This window comes from Protopterus annectens, chromosome 1.part2, assembly GCF_019279795.1.
Source record: "Protopterus annectens isolate FY-2018-M chromosome 1.part2, PAN1.0, whole genome shotgun sequence".
Lineage (NCBI taxonomy): Eukaryota > Metazoa > Chordata > Ceratodontiformes > Protopteridae > Protopterus > Protopterus annectens.
In genome coordinates this window covers 168,725,523-168,752,378 of record NC_056727.1, presented here as the reverse complement: position 1 = coordinate 168,752,378, position 26,856 = coordinate 168,725,523, and the positions used below count along the sequence as shown (strand labels likewise).

At 37.8% G+C, this 26,856-nt stretch overlaps 1 protein-coding gene across 1 annotated transcript in view; it reads left to right on the top strand.

The window, feature by feature from the left end:
• The first annotated feature begins 7,278 nt into the window (after window positions 1-7,278).
• The window catches only part of NENF (neudesin neurotrophic factor), a 1,081,512-nt gene continuing 1,061,934 nt past the window's right edge, over window positions 7,279-26,856 (top strand). The window contains exon 1 of the mRNA XM_044055407.1: window positions 7,279-7,500. Coding sequence (XP_043911342.1) covers window positions 7,345-7,500 — 156 coding nt within the window. The 5' untranslated portion in view covers window positions 7,279-7,344. The remainder of the gene's footprint in view (window positions 7,501-26,856) is intronic.

The window sequence follows — 26,856 nt, the reverse complement described above, 5'->3', positions numbered from 1 at the left end:
AGACACCACTGCCTCTCACTAAATTCACATCATCTAACCTACTCACAACTAATCACTGCACATAACCTGCTATACTCTCCTTAAAAATTTTACCCATTCCAGAATACTCTTCTGTACTACCTTCCAGCTAGAGACCTTCATTACAGTAGCAATTCCCTGCTAACCATCAGAAAACCAAATAACTCTGCCAGAATGTCACTTTGCTCATATTATATGTCAAAACTTTGGAAAAGAATCCCAACACAGTAGGCAAACAAATTGAAAATGTTATTAAAACATCTAAATCAAACCTGGTTTTGCTCCACCCTGATCACCAATCTAGCCTTCCCTTCACTAATTACTAGATTTATAACTTTTGGATACTGCCTTATACTTGTCCTGAAATCTCATTTCATCACCAACATAATTTATTACTACCGCCTCTTAAAATACATCATGATGCCCACCATACGTCTCTCTAACTACTCTCTAGTCACACCTTAAAATCAGTTACCTCCCACTCCATTGCCAACACTCTATCAGCACCATACTGATTTCATAGAGACATTTCACCAATATCAACTACCTATCATCTTCTGTTCTCTGATTAATCAGCACAAGTCAATAAGTTTCTATTCTAACTTACATATTTATAACGTTCCTTCTCCTTCAACTCTTTTTCTCTAAAATATTGTTTTTGTTACAGTTCTATACATATCATATATACTACTGTTTCCTTTATTGTAAAACAGATCTGTGCATATTGTGTACACTATTAATTACTTTTTACCGAAATATGTTTTTCCAGGTCTGTTTATGTGATATATACTTTGAGGTCTGTACGTTATCCTATAATTTATGTACTTCATTTAAACATTATGTGGAGCTTTCAGCCTTGAGTTTTTATTGTAAATGGGCTCTGCCCAGTTGGACTTTCATGGTCAACAAAAATAAAATAAAAATAAAAAAAATATAAATAAAATAATATTCTATGCTACCACTACCCTACTCATAAAATTCCAGCTGACTCTATCAAATGTTTTCTCTGCATCAAGACCCATGAGCAATAGCAGCATTTTCTTGCACTCTGCTTTCCTATAGATCATTCTCTTTCTATTAATATTGTTAAATATTTGTCTTTCCTCTACAAAACCAGATTGATCTATATGTGTCACTTTTGGCACCACTTTTGCCATTCTGTTAGCTAGCACAGCTAATCATGATTATGTGGATAATCCAGGTTCAAAACTGAAATTGGTCTGTATGAAACTGGTTCTTAAGGCTGTTTACCCTCTTTGAGTAATACAGCCACTACAGCTTTCTTCCAAGTTGAAGGTACTGTCCCCCTTTTAAAATATTGTTAAAACCTTCCAGATCTTTATGAGTTTCTTCCCTTTTCAATGTCAAATGTCCACAAGAATGCCATCTGTTTGGGGACAAAGGTCCAAAATCAGGGACCACTTTTAAATATTGCTCTTTTGAACTTAGAAAGTAACTGCAATAATAGGTATTGCGTTATTATACATCTTTGAAGGATGTGAAGTCTGAAACTCACATGTATGTCATTATTTAGTGATTTCAGGCCTTACTGATTGCCAGAAAACCACAAATTTTATGAGGTATGGACTAAAATTATGAGGCAAAACTCTGGACATGCTGTGAAAATCTGGACATTTGAGAGTTTTGATACTAACATGTATGTGCTTTTCACATTGAATTTTATTTGTTCATTTTTTTTATAATACTAGCATGCAGACTGATTTTTAAAAAGATATAATATTCCCATATGGTCATTAGTTTCTTAGAGTATGTTCTAACGTGTTTTGCATGTTGATGTCAAGTGCATACTGTAAAGAAGTCTGTGCAAAACATGGGAAGTGGGCTAAACAACTGGAAATTACCTTAGTGATAGTCATTCATTGTGCTGCTGCTGCTACTGTGCTATGAGGACATTTACACTGCTATGCTGTACCATTTTAATGAACTCACTGTAACCGGTGGTCTTTTAAGCGATCCAACCTTACCAGTCTGGTAACGAGCCTACGTTAAATCTGGTCATCATGGCATATGGCCAGATATATACCTCTCAAGTGTACCTCATTATAAGGAATGTACCTCATTTGGGGTCTTAAAAGGTTCATGTCCCTCAAAGTTCCACATTGAAAGGGTCTGTCACACATTCACTGTTAGGATTTTTTTAAAATGATATCCATGGTAAATAGAAATAAATCATATTAATTCATTTAAAAATCTTTTTTTAAGTAAAACCAGCATATTTTGACCATCCTATGACCTTCCTAGTTAAAGTTGTTAGTAAGCTATTAGTATGTGTTCCACATTTTGCCCATTTGTTTCACATTATAAGGGCTAATGTTCCTCATTTTGAAGATGGAAGGTTGAGAGCTATGGCAAGATAAAACATTTTGTATACAATACACCCAATTTGAAGGATTTGGGGTGTGTATTGAATGCTGTTTTCTATACCTAAGGGAAATTTTACAAGAAAGGAAATGCACTTCCCAAGAAGTAAATAAATAAAAGGAATGCAAATTGTGAACCTAACTCAAATGATGTGGCTGTACTGCCACTTTTTAACACTAACTCCCTCTCTTGTTCTGTTAATGTCTCTCTACAGGTCTATATTAGATCACCGAACGCTTAAAAAAGCGAACGGTGATTGATCGAACTTAAGTAAGCGAAAGCTTACAATCTCAAACTGTCAGAACAGCGATTTTATTTCCTAGGGAAAAAAATTGCTGTTCCAAAACACATACACACAACACAAGCACACCAAACAAACAGCAATCCACACACATACACCTAAAATCTGACACCTAACCCTACATTAAACTATACACACACTACTAACTATCCACTTACCTTAACCCAAACCCTAACCCTAAGGTCCATCACTATTGCACACTCACCTCACCCGTTCCCTAACCCTAACTCACCTAACCCGCCCTAACCCTCATATCCACACAATCGCACACATACCTAACCCGCGCCCTAACCCTAACCCACCTAACCCGCCCTAACACTCACATCCACACAATCACAGACTTACCTGAACCCGACCCGTAACTTTCCACAACAACACTGAAAATACCGAAGCAACAGAAATGGATAACCAAATTCTTTCCCTAGGAAAAAATTTGGGTTTCTGTTGCTTCGATATTTTAAGCTTTTGCTTACATGAGTTTGATTAATCACCGTTCACTTTTTTAAGCGTTCGGTGATCTAGTATAGACCCTCTCTCTACACATGCATAGCTCCCAACCTTTTATCTCTAGGGAACTGGGGACAAAGCAAAAAATAATTAGAGGAAAACTCCTGAATTATAGGTATTTAAAAAAAATTACTGAAATAATTGATAGAAAAAGAGGATGTGAATTAACATGCATTTTTTTTAAGTTAGAGAAGGTTGTAACTGTAACAATTTACCAGTTATCTATTGATTACAATGTGTCTTTTTTACTAAAAAAAATAAAATTTTGAGACATATACATGACACACACAATGTTTACTAGACGTCGTCTCTCTCACAAACATCAGTTTGAGACAAGAATGTGATATAAAAGAACTTGAGCAAGAGGAAGTATATAAATATTTGGGGACTGATGAAGGATCAACAATAAAACATGAACAATTGTGACTAAAACTTAGTAAGGAATACTTTAGAAGACTTAAATTAATCCTAAAAACAGCTTTGACATCTAGGACCAAAATCCAAGCTATAGACCAATTTGCTCTTCCTGTCCTACCTTACAGTTTTGGAGTGATTGACTGGCCCCAAAACGTGTTGGATAGATTAGACAGGAAAACAAAAAGGATGCTTCATGCTCACCAAATGATTTACAAAAATCAGTGCATACCAAGAATATATATTCCCCGTTCTGAAGGAGGGATGGGTCTCCTTGAAATTGATTACATGTACAGATCTGCAATCGTGGGACTCCACACATATCTGCTGACCACACAATACTCAAATGTAGTGAACATTGTGAAACATGAGGAGAATAAATCTAAGATGACTTCCCTGCTTAAGCTAGCAGAAACATATTGGCATCAAGTAGGAATGGAAATCACAAGTAGATAAAAATCAGACAGCAACTGAATGTGCTAAAAAGAAAGAATATAAGGTGAAGGACCAGATTAAATGTGGAAAATGCATAAATATAGTTGCAAGTATAGAAAACTTCTGGAAGACTCTCATGTTAATAAGGAATGAATGCAAGAATGGTTAAGGAGAATCAAATTCAAACCAAGAGATGAAAGGTTAATATTGGCAGCACAACATATTGGGCTATGTGCATCCTGGTTTACAAAGTCCATTGAAAATGTGGGAGAAACAGACAAATGTAGGTTTTGTAAAACAGAACTGGAAACAGTTGCACAACTTGTTGCTCGTTGCGACATACTAATGTCAGAAGGACTGTATACTGAAAGACTTAATAATGTGGCAAGACTGCTGCACTGGGGATTGTGCAAACATTATTGCACTGAAGTGGCTGAAAAATGCTGGAAACATGAGCCACAAAGCATCATAGAAAATGATGAAGTCTACATCACATGGGATCATCCATTACCAACAGTTCAAAAGACAGATGCTAGAAAACCGGATATAGTGGTCCAAGAAAAGAAGACAAAACTAGAATTGATCATTGAAATCGCCACACCCAGTGAGTACAGTGTCTTGCGTACAGAGACATAAAACATCAGGATTTGCAGGCAGAAATGAGAGCAATGTGGAAGAAAGATACCCAGATAGTTTCAATAGTAGTTGGAGCAACGGGTGTTCTAAAAAAAGACTCTACAAAGGTATTTAGATATGTTACCAGTACATGTAACTCTGTACGAATTGCAGAAGGAGAACAGGGCACATTGCGGGTGCTGCGAAGAAAACTTCTGGGTAACAGCAAGGATTGAAACAATACTTATTTCATGAACTTTAATAGTACTTTGACTTAGGAATGGGGACCATTCCCGTTATGGTATTAGAAACCCAAAAGATTTGGAGAAATTAAAAAAAGTGGTCTTTTCCTTAATCTGACTTCTACTTGTACAGCTGAAATTACCTGTTAGCCTCCCCATCCCCAAGTAGGGTTACCACCTGTCCCTCTTTGTGAGGGACAGTCCTTCCCTGGGCACTTGTGTCCTGCAAAAAAACTACAAAATGGCAAATGTCCTGAGATTTTAGAACAAAAAATATTTCCCAAGTTTTCTTTAATAGTTGCATAAAACAGTTATTTTGTGTCTGAAACACCTTAATGTTATATAAAACAGCATAAGCAAATCAAATGCTATATCAAAAGAGCAAATGTCTATCCCAACAGAGTGTAGCCTCCCTGACATCACAGATGCACAGGTGAGAGCTGCCCTCTCCAAAGCAAAAAACACAGCATCAATGGGACCGGACGGTGTCCCGGGCTGCGTCTTACACGAGCTCCAAGAAGAAAAGAACCCTCACATAAAGTCACTGTTCAATCTCAGCCTTACTACAGGATATGTACCCAAGGAATGGTGTACAGCAACAGTGGTCCCACTCCACAAAGGTGGTACCACAATGGACCCCGGAAACTATCTAGCCTGGTCTGCAAAGCTATGGAGCGTATCATCATGGAACTCATAAACAAAGACATTGGGAACCTCCAAACACTGGATCCTACCCAATTTGGCTTTGTTAAGGGCAGATCTTGCCTCTTGAACCTGGTCGACTTCTTTAAAACAGTCACCAAGGCCATAGATGAAGGGAAGGTAGTCCACACAGCCTACCTGGACCTCACAAAAACCTTCAACACAATACCCCACCCGGGCATCATAAATAAGCGCACCAGCTTAAATATCAACCCCTATGTCACAAGATGGGTTGCAAACTGGTTCAGGGATAGAACCCACATGGTCAGAATTACAGGTGCCATGTCAGACTCTAAACCAGTTACAAGTGGCGTCCCACAAGGCTCAGTCCTGGGACCTCTCTTGTTTGGTATATATTTCTCTGAGGTACAGGCTAACACGGGAGGACTATGGCTGACCAAGTTCACAGATGACTGCAAACTGGGTGCCATAATCGACTCGCCGAATGACACAAGCATCCTCCAAAAGGGTCTCACAGAGACGGATAACTGGTGCCAGAGCCATGGCCTAAAGCTAAATGCCAAAAAGTGCATAGTTAATCCCTTTGAGAAAAACAAAAGTACCCACAAATTACCACATAGGTGGTAATCCATTAAGTATGGAAGAAGTAATTAGGGATTTGGGGACCCAAGTAGATAGCGATCTCTCCTTTGACAATCATGTTGCCAAAGTGGTTACAAAGACCTTCTATATAGCCCACCTTATCATGAAAGGGTTCACATCTAGATCAAGAGAGGTCATTGTGCCCCTCTACTCATCACTCATCAGGCCCATAATTGAATACAATGCCCCATTTGGGATGTACCTTACCCGACACCTGCAGCAACTGCAAAGACCCCAAAAGTACCTCACCAAGAGGATCAAGGGACTCAGACAGATGCCCTACGCAGTTAGGCTAAAGAAACGCCAGCTCTACTCAGTTGCTTACCGCCTACTCAGAGGCGATCTGTGCCTGAGGTATAAAGCCATGTCCAACCCAGAATTAATGGACATGCTCCACCTCAGGAAATCCAAATCCCTTAGAGCTACACGCTCCAGGGACTTAAACCTCAGCACAGAAATAAATAGGACATGCTGGAGGGACAGATTCATATCCCAGAGGCTCCCCTCACTCTGGAACAAAATCTCAATCCATGTTAGGCAGAGCCCCTCAATGACCCTCTTCAAGAGAAATCTTGACGAGTGGATGGGAGATCGTAGGTTTACCCCTGGGATCTCTTCTGTGTCCCTACTAGACAGAGGCACAGTAAACTAACCTTAAAAGGGCTATCTTCTGTGACCTCCTATACAGAGGCACAGTCAACTAATCTAAAAGGGTGGTGAAAGCCAAACACACTCTGGCTAGGCTTATAAATTCCCTAGGGCAGATAGTCTAGTATCAACCTATGAACCTATAAGAATGAGCTTTTATTTGTGCAAAAAAAGTGAAGTTCTGCCCTTTGCACTGGGCGTGGATATGTTTTGTCCTGCAAAATGTCATGTTTCTACAAAAAAATATCCCACTTTGGGCATTTGAAAAGGTGGCAATCCTATCCCCGAGCACTAAACACTCAGAAAAATAAACAAACACGGAGGCATAGATTAAGAATACAGAGAGCGCTTTTGTAGAAACCTGACTTTATCAGTGCGCTCTGGTATTGATTGATTGTGCCTCATTTGTTCAAGTATTAGGCGGTGCTACTGTAAAGGCTTGTGTGATAGAACACAACTGTTCCATAGAAAACCAAAATGACTGTAGTAACCTTTCCGGTAGTATTTTCCTTGTTTGTGCTCTTAGCTACAAGCCGTAGCGCGGAAGAGCCGAAGTTGAAAATAAAACCTCCTGACCGTCATCCAGTTAGGCTTTTTACCGAAGAGGAGATCGCGAAGTACGATGGACAAGAGGTTGTTGAAAACGGAATAATCTGTCATTTTAGCTGGGAAAAGTAGATGTAGCAGTATGATAACTTTATGTTGTACATGTATGGCTTTTGGGCTTTACAGTTACAATATAATTTTTTTTGTTATTTAAGTTATTTTACAAACTATTATGTAAGGTTGCGAAAAACAAGTTTTTTTTAGGAAGGAACAACCTGTTGATTGAACATTTACGCATCAGTGTTGCCACAGACTTCAGGTCGGTAAATGATTGAATTCCCACACCAGCATCAGTTATGTGCATGTCTGTTGTTGGTATTCAGTTTAATTTTAATTGACTATATTACCGTAATTGCAAAGCAGCATGCTTCATTAAAATGCAGTATTGCAAACGGGTGTAGCCATAAATCTACATTTTGTACTGAAACCTCATGTTGTTACCCATACTACCCACTTAGTATTTTAAAAATGTCCTCAAAATGCGACCCCCAATACATATAGGAAGGTGACATTGTTTTCAGCTGTTACCGTCAATTCCCATATAAACTGTTTTTAGAGCTGTATTCCTTTCACACAAACATTTTTGTATATTTCTGTACTATAAATATTAATTTGCACAATTCTAAACATTACTGCGGTGGTGGTGCTGCAGTAGCGTTGTTGCCTCACAGTAAGACGCTGTCCTGTTCGATTCTCAGCTAGAGCGTCTTCTGTGTGGAGACATGCATGAATGGGCGTACCTTCATTGAAGGTTGTGCGTCAGAGCTGGCAACTTGGCACGTAAAAATCTACTGCCAATCATTAGCGGACCGGAGTTCCGCTGTGGTGACCCCTAACCGGGAAAAGCCGAAAGACACAACAACAACAATTCTAAACATTCTGTTGTATTTGAGTGTTGAAGTTTCCAAGAGATGCTCAGAAAAAAAAGTACTCATTTGAGTACACTGAGTATGCCTAGCTACACCCTTGATTGCAAAATTTATGCAGCGATGTTGTGTTACAGATTTCAGATATGTACAAAGGAATATACACACGTCTTTTGTTGATATTTAATATTGCAAATGTATTATAAGTTTTTAATGCAAAGTATACGATTTTATATTGCCTTTTCAAACTTAATAGTTTGTTTGTTTGTGTCTTTCGGCTTTTCCCGGTTAGGGGTCGCCACAGCGGAACTCCGGTCCGCTAATGATTGGTAGTGGATTTTTACGTACCGGGTTACCAGTCCTGACGCACAACCTTCAACGAAGGCACACACCATTCACGTATGGTTCCACACAGAAGACGCTCTAGCTGAGAATCGAACAGGACAACGTCTTACTATGAGGCGACAACGCTACCGCAGCACCACCACCGCAGTCCTTTTTAAACTTAATAGTAACAGTCAAATTTCGCGCAGGGGTATTCCAAGAGATAAATTGAATTTGTACAACATTTGCATTCATTCCTTTTTATTGATAAGTTGGATAAATTATTAAATTTGGCCACTGCAAATTTACACAAGGAATATTCGACAAATGTAACGATTGTTATGTGTTATTAATTATAAAAAAACACCCAAATCACGAACAGTTCGTGTATTGAATGAAAAAGTGCATATAATGTATAGAAGTCTGTACTCGGCTATTAGAAAACCACTCTGATGAAGTTGTGGGATTGTTGAGGGGAGGCAGCAACCCCACATAGACCAGCAACAGATCCTTACAGTTAAGGAACCACAAATTCATCCATCCATTCACAACCCCTTTTTCACATTTTTGCACATGTGGTCAGAGTGTCACTTTAATAGTGATAATCATCTAGTGCCAAGGTTTGCACCTTTTTCTGTTTTTCTTCCATTCCACCAATCACACTCGCTCTCACACCTGTGACCAACCCAGAGTGTCCAGTCCAGCTACTGCATGTCTTTGGAATGTGAGAGGAAACCATAGCACCTGGAGGAACCCCTCTCTTGTATTGCACAAATTCATCAATGTGTCTAAAATTAATTGCATGTGAAATGGCTCATGTCCTTTCAACCCCTGCTGCTTTTTAAAAATGAAAATAAAAAAAGTTATTGTACTGTATACTGCACAGAACTGGGGCAAGTTATTGAATGTGAAGGGGGCTGGAACCCTTCTTTTCTCCTTCTACTGTTTTTAATGAAAACTGTAAAAAAAAAAGTTACTTCTACAGGGGTTGAGGGGGCAGGTAGGGCCCCTCACACGCATCTCATGTTTGTTCACGTTGTATTACCATTTCAGGTGGAGTGCATTATTTGCACATGAAATGGAATAAGTAAAGGTTGGATTAAATTTATTGTAGCAGTAGGGATCCCTCAAATAAATCTGATATTGCTGTATTAGTTTTAAAGTATTCTAATGTAAATATTGGAACATCTGATTTTTACCCAGTAGGAGTATTTTGTTTTACACTTAGACCTATGCAGTCGTTAAGAGCCATACAGATCTGTTTAGGTTACCCCCCCCCCCCATTCTGTAAGTCCTGCTCTGGGGTACATTTCTTCTTAATTTTTAGTTAACTACACTATGTAGTTGAGGATCTAGTAGTAGAATTTAGATATCTTTTCAGATTCTTCAGAATTTCATTTAACAGTGAATTTTGATTACTTTACAAAAATTAGTTGTACTTTGACTTTAAATCCTTGTATTTTAGATGTATATCATGTAGCAGAATTACTTGATTAGAGTTCTAACATTTTTAAAATAAATTAGATTATTCTGAGACCATATTGAATATATTTTGGGCTTCACTTAAAACTGAAGTGAGAGGCCTTCTAATTAACAACATATTTTTATTATGATAATTAAAAACCACATAAGGATAGAGAATTGATGTATAGAATCAAAATCACGGAAAACTGAAACATGTAGAATATAATGAAAAGATCAGTCATCAACTAGAAGAGTTCCGGATTATGTTGACACTCAGAACTTCCTTGGATAAAATCTAGAATGACTGGCAGTCATTCTGAACTGTCTCATGTCCCATCAAAAATGCTCATATGAATCATTAAGCTGCAAAATCCTTGCAATAAAAATTTCTCTGATAAAATAGAAAATATTATAAAGTCAACAGAGGTTGTTTTCAGTGGCCTTCAGAAAAACAATTTTCAAAACCTGTATGGTAATACAGTGCTTCAGACTGGAACATAGGATATTGAACAATACCTTAATCCACTGCTTTTAGATGTAACTTAGAGTGGTCCTTTTAGTCTAGAGGAAATTAAAATTTTCCTCAAATCTTGAAGAAAAAGTTTTCAGATTTGATTTAAGTACTGAATTTTGAATGCTATTTCTGACAAATTCAGCAACATTTAAGTTAAGATTTTTTTTTTCAAAATGAAGGGCTAATATATCTATACTTACGTTAGTATAAAACAGTTTTAGTAGTCCCCAAATCAAAGAGTGGCCTCCTAGATTTACCAAACTATATGACACCAGTATATTAATCTTGATATAAAACATTATGCACCTATAATAGCAAATCAAACGGGTAATACCATTTGTAACCTGTTATGTAAATCAGATCAGACAAATCCCCTTCTTTCAGTCTGGCTTTATAAAAAATAAATAACTTTCAGTCTATACTTTTACTGTGGAATCATTGTAAAAGACCAGTTTTTGTTTTTAGCAATAGAGTCTCCAAAACATTTGACAGAATCGATCATTTCTTTGTAAAGTTTTATACCCATATGGCTTTTTGAAAAATATATAAATGCCATTCAGAAACTTGTCTGCATGAATGATCTTAATGGGAAGTTTCTCTGAATCAATAAACCTTAAAAGTCTCAGTCATTGAGACTGCCCTCTATCACCCTGTTTAACCTTTACATCGAACCTCTTTTCGTCTACATGTTGTTGTTGTGTCTTTTGGCTTTTTCCCGGTTAGGGGTCGCCACAGCGGAACTCCGGTCTGCTAATGATTGGTAGTTGATTTTTACGTGCCGAGTTACCAGCCCTGACGCACAACCTTCAACGAAGGTACGCCCATTCATGCATGTCTCCATGCAGAAAGATGCTCTAGCTGAGAACTGAACCGGACTTTTCATCTACATATATATTCAAAATAATTTATTTGCTTCCCAAAGATGTCTGTAATCATTAACTCATTCATGGCTTTTGTAGATGATCTAAACATTTATTTCCCAGTTACTAGCTATGATTTAGCAAATGTATTAGAGGCTGTTAGAGTACTGCATTTTTCACTCAAGCCCATAATACTATTTTGTATTTTCCACTTCACAGCCATAGCTTCTTATGGTGTCCAGACTTTTTTTTTTTTTTTTTTTTTTGGGGGCCTGGCTTCTGTAACCAAGTAAATTATCCGATAATAATAGGCAGTATTAGAAAGTGTAAAGCGTTAATAACAAAATAAGCCTGCTAATCTAGAATGTCTTGCAGTAGAGAAATGTATCCGTTAATTTGTCACTTTTGTTTATTTTTATACTTATGTTAATATTTTCATAGCTGAATGCCCTACATGTTATTAAGGGGTATGGTGTAAAATGCCATGGTAGGAGACAGGAAAATTATTTGCCAATGTCCATTTATGTAGCATTTTACCTGAGATATTCCTAGCTGTTTGTTAGTAATTGTGAAAGTAAATGATATTACCATATGTACTTAATATTTCAAAAAACAAGTGACTTACAAAGTGTTGCAAGACATCAGGTGAAACCTTAGATGTTCTTGAAAAAAACTGTATTTGATATTTGCACTGTAAGATGCACATCTGTATAGGTATTCAGTTGATAATTATACAGTTAAGCATAAATTTTTCATATTTTTGTAAATATCTCAATAAACATGAACTCGTAGAGGAATTTCTTGTCATGTGAAACCTTATGTGTGGTTAACAAAAACATTCTAACAGTATATATCTAGGTAGTATAGTTTCCAAGATATGACACTTTTTGTTTGTGAAATTAAAACAAAAATATAATATGGGGGTTGTGTGTATTACAATATATTAGAGAATGGGCGACCAGTAGATTGCACCCTGATTGGAGAATGACCGTTCTTCAGCAAGGTGTAAATCTACAGGTAATGCCTGCTGAAAAACAAGTCTGCTATTTCATAGCAGCATATCAAGCTGCCATGGAGTTCGGACTGAAATAAAACTAATGGCTGCCATTATTTTATGCTCACTAAGCAGCACTTTTGCTGTTTAGTGAGTATAAAATAAAAAAGCATGAGTGTGTATGTGTTTGTGTGTGTGTGTGTGTGTGTGTGTGTGTGTGTGTGTATGAGAGTGAGAGAGATCAATCTGGCTATTATTTTACACTCGATAAGTGATGCTTTTGTTGTTCAGCCGCTGTAAAAAAATAAATGAAATGGGGAAAAAAGTGTGTGTGTGTGTGTGAGAACACGTGCATAAAAGCAGAAGAGACTGTGTGTCTGTGTGTGTGAGAATACGTGCATAAAAGCAGAAGAGACTGTGTGTGTGTCTGTGTGTGTGTGAGAATACGTGCATAAAAGCAGAAGAGACTGTGTGTGTGTGTGTCTGTGTGTGTGTGAGAATACGTGCATAAAAGCAGAAGAGACTGTGTGTCTGTGTGTGTGAGAATACGTGCATAAAAGCAGAAGAGACTGTGTGTGTGTCTGTGTGTGTGAGAATACGTGCATAAAAGCAGAAGAGACTGTGTGTGTGTGTGTGTGTGTGTGTGTGTGTGTGTGTGTGTGTGAGAGAGTACGTGCATAAAAGCAAAAGAGACTGTGTGTGTCTGTGTGTGTGTCTGTCTGTCTGTGTGTGTGTGTGTGTGTGTGTGTGTGCGAAATAGTGCATAAAAGCAGAAGAGACTGTGTGTGGTGTGCTGTGTGCGCTGTGTGTGCTGTGTGTGTGTGTGCCTGTGTGCCTGTGTGTGTGTGTGTGTGTGTGTGTGAGAGTGAAAGCGATCTCCCTGGCAGCAGAAGTTCAGAGGTTTGTGTACCTCTTGACCTCTTAGCTCAAGATATCTGGATAAGCCTAAAATAAATGGGGGACAAAGGCCAAAAATAGGAACATATTTTAAATGTTGCTGTTTCAAAATCACCAAGTTACTTGAATATTAAAATTTGTGTTAAAATGCATTTTCTGAAGCAGAGGTGTGTGTGTGTGCGTGTGCTTGTGTTTGTGTTTGTGTGTGCGTGCGTGCGTGTGTGTTTGTGTGTGCACGTGTGTTTGTGTGTGCACGTGTGTTTGTGTGTGCATGTGTGTTTGTGTGTGTGTGTGTGTGTGTGTGTGTGTGTGTCCGCATGCAAGTGAGATAGACTGCTGGCAGCAGCAACAATAAAGAGGTTTGCATACCTGTGGACCTTACAACTGAAGAAATCTGGATAAATAAAGGGGGAACAAAGGCTCTAAAATAGGAACAAGTTTTAATTATTGCTTTTTATAACATTATAAACTTGCTTAAATAAAAGGATTTGTGTTAGCTTGAATTTTCTAAAGGAAACAAAAATCTGAAACTCGAATGCGTGTCCTTGTTTAATAACTTCAGTCTCCAATGACTGGCAACAAACCAAATGTTTTAGGAGTAAGGAGACCAAACAATATTTTTTTAAAGTGTTATATTTTAGTTGTAAAATATTTCCACCAACACCATTAACATATAGTAGAGCAGGTTTGAAAATTTAGGCAGGGAAACTGTTTTACATCATATATATATATATATATATATATATATATATATAAAATAATATAGTAATAAAAAAACTTATAGACAGAGAATGCTCTTAAGTGCAAAAATGACCTTCAGGAATGCCCTTCTAGGGGTACAGAGGCCCCCTCCTTGAAGTGTTGGGCCTCAACACCCCTGGGTGGGCATTATTTCCATAATAATGCACATCCTGAAGGGCATTATTGCTTGCTTTTATAATTTATTGAAGAAATGAATGCACTAAATATTATCACCGTAAGGAATAAGAACACTTCTTACTGATAACATTGCTGTTTGTGTAGTTTTAGTATAGACGTGTCCAACCTGCGGCCCACGGGCCGCATGCGGCCCTCAGAGCTCTTCCATGCGGCCCTCACCCTCTAACTGCAACATCGATGTAAGCATGCCCCAAAACACTTTTTTTGTTTTGTGTTTTTCACTCCCGTGACCTGTAATGCTAATGTCGGTGTGCGCATGTGCCAAAGCACCCTTCTAGTTTTGTTTTTGAGCCCAAAAAGCGTCAGTGTGTTTACGCCATTATTTTGCACCAAACAATCGGTGTGTGTGTGTGTGTGTGTGTGTGTTATGTGTGTGTGTGTTCTTGCTGAAGGGGGACTCGTGTATGGATTTGCCGCTGTTGCCTTTGAAAGGGACAGCAATTACCTGTGTTAATAGGTAAGTACAGAGTGAGTGCATGCATGAAATCAGAATTGTGTGCGTGAAAGTAGAAAAAGAGTGTGTGTGTGTGTATGTATGTATATGTGTGCATGACAGAGAGATATGCATGCACAAAGAGGCTAACAATGATCAGTCTACCTACTGAACACAAACAAGTTAGCTCACAAATACATCATACATTAAGAGTACACTTTCATTAAATTGCGGCTTTCCTGACAGGGACAGTGTTGTATCGAACATGAACACATATCTCTTAACTGTATGGATTTTCAAAGAATGTCTGGATTTTTGCCTCATCTTCCAATTTGTGTCTTTTGCTTAAGAAATAAAAGTAGTCATCCAAGGTAATGCAGTTCCAGGGAGTAAGAATAAGACAGCAGCCTAGGGTTAATGGGTCAGTAGTGGACTGACTATGTGGGACTGTAGCATATAAAGTTGTATTGTTTTTTCAGACAAACAAAAAAGCACCTAGTACTGTTTTTTCATTGGTGGGTTCTAAGCAGTGGTAAATTGGACAACAGTAAGCATAGCTTTGGCGGATCATCAATACTGGCAAATCAAATGGGCACAATGTTATTTTTTAAATGTTGGGGATTTTAGTGTGTATGTGTATGCCTATGTGTTTGGAGTGCTGCAACAATAGATGATTATTAAAGACAGAGACTTACGGACTGTGGAGAATATGTTTCTTTGTTTCAAAACCTAATACTTGGGTACGCATGCCAGAAGTAGATTTTTCAAGACATAGCTTCTTGCCATTTACAGTGGATGGATATTTACATTTAATGGACAATGTATTAGCTTAGGCCTGTGGGGTTCTGAAGGATGCCAAGTCTACCACTGCCAATGTCTTGTAAAGTGACCTGGAAATGAATATTAGATGTTACTGAAAAGATACAATAAGTGGGCATAGAAATATAGTTTGATTAAACAAAGTGTACTTTCAATTTACAGGCCATAATTTAATTTATTTCAGGTAGTCCAGATACTGGTGGATTGTATACCATTTGACTTAATTAGGGAGAGCTGTCATTCTGGGGAAACAAGCAACCCTAGTTTCAGTGAAAGCTCTGTGGTTGCTTGCAGGTAGGAAGTTGCAGGATGTGGATGCAATGTGTTTTACTTATTATTTTAATGCATTTGTCATTTCAACGCATGGTTTTCTTTGATGCAAAAGAAGGCAGGACTGAATGAGCCACATAATGTTTAACTGACACTGATCGGATAGAAAGATTATAAGTGATGTATAATGTTTGCAGCTACAGTTGTTTCAATGGTGTCTGTGATGCATAACTATTTTTGGGCCTGTGTCCCACTTTTATTTTTCGCTTTGTCCAGATTCCTTGCTCTAAGGTTGAGAGGTATGAGTTCCATACTAAATCAGAAGTTGTATTTACCTTGGAAGACTTTTCGGCATAATTTTGAAAAACAGAGCCTTTTTAATATCTCTGCTTATTTCCAATATAAACTGCCATGTAACCTTGCAAATAACCTTCTTATTAAGCTACTTTACTTCTTTTGGAATTGACAGGTATGATTCATCTGTTCGGACATGAGCATAGAGTGCTAATGTGACTTTGATTTCTTGCAGCAGTTTGTGGTTTACATAATCACAATAACTTTTCTGTGTTTCTGGGTGTGCAATCAATTTAACAGTTTTAAAGATGTTTTCCAAAAATAAATAAATATATAATAAATAAATAATCATCTCTACACTTTGAGCTATTGACAAAGCCTGGGAATTTGTTTTTTTCAAAAGCAAAGGTCAGCATTACAGCTCAGTAAATGTCAGTCTGTGAGTAACTTCTGCACAAATTAAAATGTCGGAATGTCAAATGGCTTTAGATTGGAGGGAAGTTTATTTTTATTTATTTTATTTTATTTTACATTTGTTTACCGGGAAAGTCCGACTGGACACAGGTCCATTTTCAGCGGAGGCCCGGGGAGAAAAGCTTCAAAAATAACACAAAACAATATAATACAATACATGAGAGAGAGACAGCAAATTATGAATGTAGTACTCATACAATATGGCAGAGATTACATCTCGTAACAGTGAGAATCATTGAGGTACAGAATAAACTTAAACATTTTTTTTTACAGTTATAATTGCAGCAAGGCAAATATCAATGAGTTAAGTTTTTAGGAGAAAGCTGTTTGTACATAGCTGAAACTCTGAAACAATCTTTTGGTATGGATTAACCTGGGGATTGACACAAGTTATATGTTTACACCAGTATGTAGCATTATAATTTATGGTGTTCTTATTGATTTACTTTTTGCCGAGTAGTTGTTTGTTGATTTATTGATGGTCCTTTTGGTGGTTGGAAATTGCATGGATGAATCCATCTCTATTATGATTTTTTTTTTCAAATATTTTGACTTCCAGACAATTTCATTCAGTGAGTGTGTCATGTGATTACTGAGGTTGCCTATTTTACAAGTAGGTTTTTTTGTGCATGTGTGCATGTGTGTGTGTGTGTGTGTGTGTGTGTGTGTGTGTGTGTGTAATAGAGATAGAGAGATTTAATATGTATACTGAATATAATTTTGCAAATGGAATTCTTAGTTAAACATGCCCCTCTTCTTGGGCAACTAGACTTGAGTAACCAATATTAGATCTTAGCCATCCAGCTGGGAAAGGTTAGTATGTGGATTTTCCATCTGGTTTGATGAAGGCTATGTTACTTACCCAAGGACTACATTTATGGCTATCCATCCAGCCATTGTGTTGCTGAACTACATTGTTTGATAATGACAGGAGCTTTTTACAGAAGTTGTTTTTGTGTCAAGAACCTGTCCATAAAAAGTGGCTTGTTTATGTTGCAGTGAAGGCTGTGGTCTTTGTAGTGAGCGTTTTAAGTATAACCAGTATTTCTGAGGTAGAGGATGTCTCTTAAGGCAGGATCTTTCTTAGCCTGGAAAGCAAGCCAATGATGAAATTTATAGGGGCCAGTGAGAGACAGAGGAAAGCAAGAAGCTTTTTAGTCTGTTTGGATAACTAAGTGAACTTAGTCCTTTGACCTTTTTTTGTCAGAAATGGTTGTAGTCTTTCTTTTGGCAGGGTGTTTTGCTGAGGCACATGCCAAAAGGGGCATTGCACTCAATAATGGCTCTTGTAAAGGAAGAATACAGGGATGTTATGACCTCCTTGTCCCTGGATGAGATACCCTTACTAATGAAGTGGGCTGTGTAAAAAGCTTTCCTTACAACGGAGACAACGTGGTGGTCAAAAGTCAGGTTTCTATCAACCTGGGTGCCCAAGTATCATACGACTTATTGCATGCTTACAACATCGTTATTAATGTGATAATTTGTGGGGACATCACTCTCCTCAAAGGGGATGATGATGCATTTTTTGGAATTTAGCATGAGACCATATTTCTGGCACCAGTTATTTGTTTGGGTGAGACCCTCTTGTAGCTTATTCAGAATTGTTTTATTAAGTCAGTAATGTGAATTCTTTACTTTATTGCATATTTGTTGGGTTATTTTTGTGGATTATAGTATTATAGGACTGCTGATGTTGACATTTTACGTAGTTGGACTGCTGGAATGGTTTTCCCAGTGAGAAATGCTAGTGCTGTAGTGAATATCTGTTTATTTGTAAAAAAAAAAAATATATATATATATATATATATATATATATATATATATATATATATATATTAACTAAGATGTTAGAGTTAACTGTTAGATTAGGGAATTAGGATGAGAATTTGAATTTTAAGGCAAATATTAGGCATTTATTACATTTATTCATTGTTCAAATGCACCTACAGTACAGCCAGGAGGTCGACTGTGGTCTTCCGGAGCAACAAAAGACTTAACTATATGATATATTTTATATGCGGCCCCAAGACTATTTCTGTTCACTCAATGCGGCCCCAGCAAGCCAAAAGGTTAAACACCCCTTTAGTAGGTTTTATTGTTCACAGATTATTTACATTTGTTTATTGTATGCGTTTTAAGTTGATCTGTCAGAAAATGCTGTGGAATGCAAGGATGTATGCGGGCTGTTTAGAGGTGTTAACATTCCATACCACATAGGTGTTAATGAATTAAATATATAAAATCCCCCTTTTTAATGACTATAATGTATTGAACCACGTGCTTGTTTGGTATATAAAAGTATTAACAAAACTGAAGTATGTGGGTAGAATTTTTACTCAGCGTAATACTGATTAGCAGTTAAACAGTTTTACTATAGTGCTGTAATGGTATGGAACAGGATCTCACAAAATGGTTAGCTATGAAATTTTAATTTCCAGAATCTAATAAAACAAACCCTTTCCAGTCTGTCTTATAAACTGACAAGAGGAATTTAAATACATTTCTAAGAAGATACAGAAGATGATTTTTGCAGACCTAATTCAGTGTATGTGGTTTAAAAAAATCTATTTGCATAACCTATAACTGATTTATCTGCAACAAAAGTATCTGGGAGATTCAGATTAACTAATTTCTTTTGCTACTGAGTCACGGCTAAATCAAACTATTGCAAGCCATAGAAAAATATATAGAATAAAAAAGAATGCGCTCCTACTTGGTGCAAGCGTTGGTTAAAAGTATTTGAATCTTTTGTGTGCATTTGTCATGCCTTACATTTTTTGGATCCAAAGATGTGTTAAGTGTAATAAGTCCTTAAACTGTGAAAATTATTAAAGCTTTTCTGGCTCTAGATTAGATTCCTAGATTTAGAAAAGTGTCTTAACAACTGTTTCAGCCCAAAGTTAACAACTCAGTATTGTACTTAAGGACTGCATGATTAGCCATCAGTGTTTACCACATCAAAATATGATTGTTTACACATTTTGTGAAAAGATGTTTTATTAGCAAATATATTTGTGAAGTTATATTATTTACTTAGAGACTGCGGTGGTGGTGCTGCGGTAGCGTTGTCGCTTCACAGTAAGACGTCCTGTTCGATTCTCAGCTAGAGCATCTTCTGTGTGGAGACATGCGTGAATGGGCGTACCTTCGTTGAAGGTTGTGCATCAGAGCTGGCAACTCGGCACGTAAAAATCTACTGCCAATCATTAGCAGATCGGAGTTCCGCTGTGGCGACCCCTAACCGGGAAAAGCCGAAAGACACAACAACATATTATTTACTTAGAGGTTGTATTACTATGTATTATCATTAGAACTGATTTTAGGAGGACTTTTCCTTGCCTCCTTGATAGATCAAAATGTTCTGATTTTTCAGTTCTTGAAACAAGCTTTGGTGTCTTCAGAAGTTCTTTCTATTTCATGAGCTTCAAAATTCATTTTGAAGATTAAATAATACTTTACCCAGTTAAAATGTGATAGGGCATTAGAGACAATGCATGGAGGAGATTGTGGTGTTATTAACTGACATCCCTTTTACCGATTTATTTTAAAAATCTATGATCCGTTATTACTAGAAGTATTGTTGCGTTCTTGATGCATCATTTTTTGTAGCTTCTAAGAAGACAGTGATTAAAACACTGTTGCTTTGCTGGTTTTGTGTACAAAACTTTCCCTCCCCAGGACAATTAAGAGCTTTCTGTATTACAAATATTAACAGCCCCATACATTTTTTCACTGCTTGTGGCAACCTCCTCTTCCATCTGTATAACTTAGAGAAAATCTGTTTATCCTCAGGCAGGTAGCACACAGCACTTAGTTACTTCAGATCACATCCAGCAAACCTCTTTAACCTGTTTTAGCTTCCACATAAACAAGTAACAGAAAGCATCTCAGAAAATTGCTGACACTCATTTTTCATCTTTGCACAGCCTCTCAAAACTACTTATAACTTCTGAACTAAATGTTAAGAAAAGCTAGACTGTACTTGGCCTGTAGACTGTGAGCTTGCCAGTCCCTTGAGTATTAATGGATAACCCTTTCAGAAGAACTTCTGGAGGGTTAACTCTTGTAGCAGCATTACATTTTTCATAGACCCCCCCAAGCCACTCACATTACAATATATATGCATTATAATTAACCTTTCCATTGTGAACATATTTATGGATGAAAAGGCTCCAAAAATTACCAGTTCCCTTAACCGGCTAACAGGGAAGAGAGTTGAAAAGAACTGGAGTGAAATGAGGAGTGACCTTTCTCTTCTTGTTTGTTTTGCACGTTGCAAAAGTAGGGAGTAAAGAAAGTAGAAAGAAAGAGACGTACAGAACTAAGCACATAGAAAGAAAGAGAGATTCAGAATTAATCAAGATGACCGCAGTGGACTGATGCAAAGACAGATGATGTATTTTACAAATGATGTTATTCTTATTTCAGTTTGGTGTATGGAAAATGGATCTGAGTTGCTGCAGCCAGGAAGAAAATTGAAGGGCTGTCAGCAGTCTAGCATTGTACAAGTATCATGTACTAGATTATAAAATTCAGGAGAGGAGAAAATATGTTTGGGGGTACTGCAGACTACAAGTGAGTATTCTTAATGCCTATATCCCAGAAAGGCCTTTCAGTTAGAAAGGAACCTGGGTGTTTGTGTGTGTGTTGTGGGGAGGAGCAGGGGATAAGAGGCTGAATGATCGTACACGATCAGTCTGGAGAGCAACAGTAACTGGATGTGGTCTGAACAGGGAAGAGAAAGCAGTATATAACTGAAGACATAAAGTACATGCTGAAAGTGTACATTATCATTAGTGTTATAAAATATGCGCTGCTTTGCAATGGTATATTTGTGAAGATTTGGACACAAGGTAGCCATGCATATTCTAGTAGATGAAAATAATGCACATGTGTTGCATCTGAAGAGAATATAGAAGTCTTTGGGGATAACCCTAATGAGTTATGCACAAGAAACAGGCAACTTGTTAACTGAGAAGAATGTAGGGATGTGGGGACATGTTAGGATCAGTAGAAAGGGGTTATGATACCACCACCACTGGCAAGGAAATCTGAGGAGGGTGAGAAGCAAAAGGCAATGCAGAAGGCAGTAGTTACTTAAGGGGAAGGTGACGGGAATCTAGCAGTGCTATGATGAAATGTATCAAAATACAACGCAGACAAAAAGGGAGAAGTGAGACTATGGCCACATGACTTATAAGTTGGAGTAATAATAAAAGTAAAGCTGATAATGGTAATCTCTGAATTGAAACAAATCAGTTCCAACCTTATTTCAGTGGCAGTTCTTGTATTTCGTGCGGTAGCACATCTTCTTTAAGATTCTTGATGTATGTTGCAGACTTCATAGGTAGCTCACATTTTTTTATATTCTGACATTTTTGGCAGTAGAATATGTCACATGCTGTTTCCATATCTTTGCCAGGTAATACTCTGGGATTTTCTATAGCATAGCTTCTCTTTGCTGATTAGGTATTGCCAGTTTTTCAGGCTAAATATGAAACCTTGGACAAAGCTGAATGTGAGCAAGTAAATACCTTTTCATTCCTTTTACCTCCTTACTCTCCCTTCTTCACTTACTTCTAGTTCTGTCAAATTATCTTCCTGGACTTTCTCTCTAAATATACCATACGCCTGTTTTTCCCTCACTTCATATTGCAGTACCTGTTTGTATTAGACTAGCTTACCTTTAATTTCTCTACAAACTGTCTACAATTTCTGTAAATATTAAATGATTGTCTATATTGTGTTTAATGTGTTGTAATTATTTAAACTGCAGATGTTTTTGTTTTATTTTTGAAGATTATATAATTATTGTTCATAAAATGTTTTGTAATAATTTGGTGCTTTTCTCCCTGGGTTTCCGTTGAAAATGGGCTTCTGCCCAGTCGACTTTCCCAGTAAGGAAATGTCAGTACATAAAAAAACTTGCCTAAATCATTGAACAGTGTCCAGTATGGAGAAGTTGTCATCTGGAATGCCAGTACCACATTTATAGAAAGAAAATGGACACGGTTTCCTTTCTGTGGCTATCTTCAGGTTTTAAGAGCATGTGCATGTATGAAACTTGGCAAGTTCAACCACATAAACCATATTATCTGCCAGTAAGTAGAAACAGCCACTTTCTTAATCAAAACAACACTGTCCATTCTGTGCAGCTCTTTTCAGCTTTACCCTTCAGCACTGCTGTAATTTTGTACTTGAAGCAGATGTGACTTGAATCATGACGGGTAAAATGAGGGATATGTTTGAATATTGTGAAATTAAGCAAATTACAAATAACAGGAAAGCATTCCAAATAAGTATTCGTACTTATGCAGCGACTAATCTTTGTTCACATGCACATCACACATTATTTTTAGCATACCAAGCTACTCACAAGTCAGATGACTCAAAGTAGAAGGACCCTGTGCTCCAACTTTTCAGAATTAAATTAAATCTTTTTTTATTATTCTTATAATTGAAAGTAAATAGTTTCTGATCCAGCAGAGATAGTGACTTGAATAATTAACTTAAATCAACTTGCATGCGGAAGGCTCCTTCAATTACAATAAAGTTCATGCACTAGAACCATAGAAGGTTAAATACATGTAGAAATATTAAAATCTACATATATTTTAACCTTCAGCAGTTCTAGGGCACTTGTTTTTATTGAAGGTTATGTTGTTGAGTGCTTGGATTTAAAAGCATTTCATTTTTTGTGGTGTTAGACATTATATTATACTCACACCAGTATCTTGTTTAAAAACACTGATTACTTGTTTTGAGCTTTACTTCTCAGATGTGAGAGAGATTTTTTTTGCCTTAAATTCTTTGTGTCACATTTTTGTTATTCTTTCCGCAACTCATGTTCATGGCTGTCTTGTAGCCTGTGTATTATTGTCAGTTGTAGAACCATTTCTTAACATATGTCAGCAAAATGCTATTTTTTGTCACTATTTTTACATAACAAGAAATGCCATGTTTACATCGGTTATCATATGTATAATTAGATCACTTACATGGCTTGGTTGTCATACCTTTTCTCTCTTTCATTTTTTCTTCCAATTACCTTTGCATTCAGATGTAATTTTTCACATTAATCATGCTTTAATTTTATATATATATGTATATATATATATATATATATATATATATATATATGTAAAAAAATGTGTGTGTGTCTGTGTGTGTGTGTGTGTGTGTGTGTGTGTATATATATATATATATATATATGTATATATATATATATATATATATATATATATATATATATATATATATATACATACATCATCTTCTTTCGGCTGTTCCCATTAGGGGTCGCTACAGCGGGTCATCTGTTTCCATTTCTTCCTGTCCTCTGCATCATGCTCTTTCACACCAACCGCCTGCATGTCCTCTCTCACCACATCCATAAACCTTATCTTAGGCCTTCCTCTTTTCCTCTTACCTGGCAGCTCCATCCTTAGCATCCTTTTCCCAATATACCCAGCATCCCTCCTCAGCACATGTCCAAACCAATGCAATCTCGCCTCTCTTGCTTTGTCTCCAAACTGTCCAACCTGAGCTGACCCTCTAATATACCGATTCCTAATCCTGTCCCTCCTAGTCACACCCAGTGCAAATCTTAACATCTTTAACTCTGCCACATCCAGCTCTGACTCCTGCCTTTTCGTCAGTGCTACCGTCTCCAACCCATATAACATAGCTGGTCTCACTACTCTCTTGTAGACCTTCCCTTTCACTCTTATTGGTACCCGTCTGTCACAAATCACTCCTGACACTCTTCTCCACCCATTCCACCCTGCCTGTACTCTCCTGTTCTTCACCTCTCTTCCACACTCACCATTACTCTGAACTGTTGATCCCAAGTACTTAAACTCATCCACCTTTACCAACTCTACTCCCTGCATCCTCACCATTCCTCTACCCTCCACCTTAAATGTATCTGCTACTCCCACCGCAGTCCTCACCAATGTCACACTACCCTTGTACATATCCTATACCACTCTTACATACTTCTCTGCCACTCCCGACTTCCTCATACAGTACCACAACTCCTCTCCAGGCACCCTGTCATATGCTTTCTCTAAGTCCACAAAGACACAATGCAACTCCTTCTGACCTTCTCTGTATTTCTCCAACAACACTCTCAGAGCAAATATTGCATCTGTAGTGCTCTTTCCTGGCATGAAACCATACTGCTGATCACTAATCATCACCTCCCTTCTTAACCTAGCTTCCACTACTCTTTCCCATAACTTCAAGCTGTGACTGATCAGTTTTATCCCTGTAGTTACTGCAGCTTTGCACATCACCCTTATTCTTAATCACCCTTATTCTTAAAGATAGGTACCAAAACACTTTTTCTCCACTCCTCAGGCATCCTCTGACTTTCCAAAATTTCATTAAACAATCTGGTTAAAAATTTCACTGCCATTTCTCCTAAGCACCTCCATGCTTCCACTGGTATGTCATCTGGGCCAACAGCCTTTCCATTCTTCATCCTCTTCATAGCTGTCCTTACTTCCTCCTTGCTAATCTGCTCCGCTTCCTGATTCACTATCCCCACATCATCCAACCTTCTCTCTCTCTCATTCTCTTCATTCATCAGCCCTTCAAAGTACTCTTTCCATCTACTCAACACACTCTCCTCACTTGTGAGTACGTTTCCCTCACTGTCCTTTATCACCCTTACCTGCTGCACATATTTCCCAGCTCTGTCCCTCTGTCTAGCCAATCGGTACAGGTCCTTTTCTCCCTCTTTAGTGTCCAATCTCTTATACAACTCTCTATATGCCTTATCCTTCGCCACCTCTCTCTTTGCCATGCACCTCATCTCCTTATACTCATGTCTACTTTCTTCATCTCTTTGACAATCCCACTTCTTCTTCACCAGCCTCTTCCTCTGTATACTCTCCTGTACTTCCTCATTCCACCACCATGTCTCCTTGTCCTCCTTCCCCTGTCCAGATGTCACACCAAGCACCTTCCTAGCAGTCTCCCTTACTAGCTCTGCTGTAGTTACCCAGCTATTCGGTAACTCTTCATTGCCTCCCAGTGCCTGTATTAACTCTTCCCTGAACTCCACCTCACAATCACCCTTTTTTAACTTCCACCATTTAATCCTTGGCACTGCTTTCACACTCCTCCTCTGCTTCTTGATCACCAACATCATCCTGCAGACCACCATTCTATGCTGCTTAACTACACTTTCCCCAGTCACCACTTTACAGTCTCCAATCTCCTTCAGACTGGCCCTCCTACATAGGATATAATCCACCTGTGTGCATCTTCCTCCACTCTTGTACGTCACCCTATGCTCCTCCCTCTTCTTAAAATACGTATTCACCACAGCCATGTCCATCCTTTTCGCAAAATCCACAGTCATCTGACCTTCTGCATTCCTGTCCTTAGCACCATACCTACCCATCACTTCCTAATCCCCTCTGTTCACTTCACCAACATGCCCGTTGAAGTCCGCTCCAATCACTAGTCTCTCACCCTTAGGTACACTCACCACCACTTCATCCAACTCCCTCCAAAAGTTTTCTTTCTCATCCATCGCACACCCAACTTGTGGAGCATATGCACTAACAACATTCATCATTACAGCATCAATTTCAAGCTTCATAAACATCAGACACTCTCTTCACCTCCAAAACACTCTTGGCATACTGTTCCATTAGGATAATCCCTACCCCATTTCTTCTGCCATCCACACCATGATAGAACAATTTGAACCCACCTCCTATACACTTGGCCTTACTTCCCTTCCATCTGGTCTCTTGCACGCACATTATATCAACCTTCCTTCTCTCCATCATATCAGCTAGCTCTCTCCCTATACCAGTCATACTGCCAACATTCAAAGTTCCTACCCTCAGTACTACACTCCTAACCTTCCTCCTCTCTTCCTGCCTTCGGGCATGCCTTCCCCCTCCTCTTCTTGGGCATCCGGCGTAAAACCTCTGCCAAATTACTGATGCGGAGAACATTTCATATATATATATATATATATATATATATATATATATATATATATATATATGTATATGTATATATATATTTATATGGATCTACTTGATTTCAGCGAATGCCGTTTCACCAAAACGTGACATTCGTGAGTGGATTTACGCAAAAGTGTGTTTTATCGAAAACACACTTTTGCGTAAATTAGTAGGTAAAACAAACAAATACATTATGGAAATAAAGAAAAAGCATGCGGTTTGCATGTTAACTTAGTTCTACAT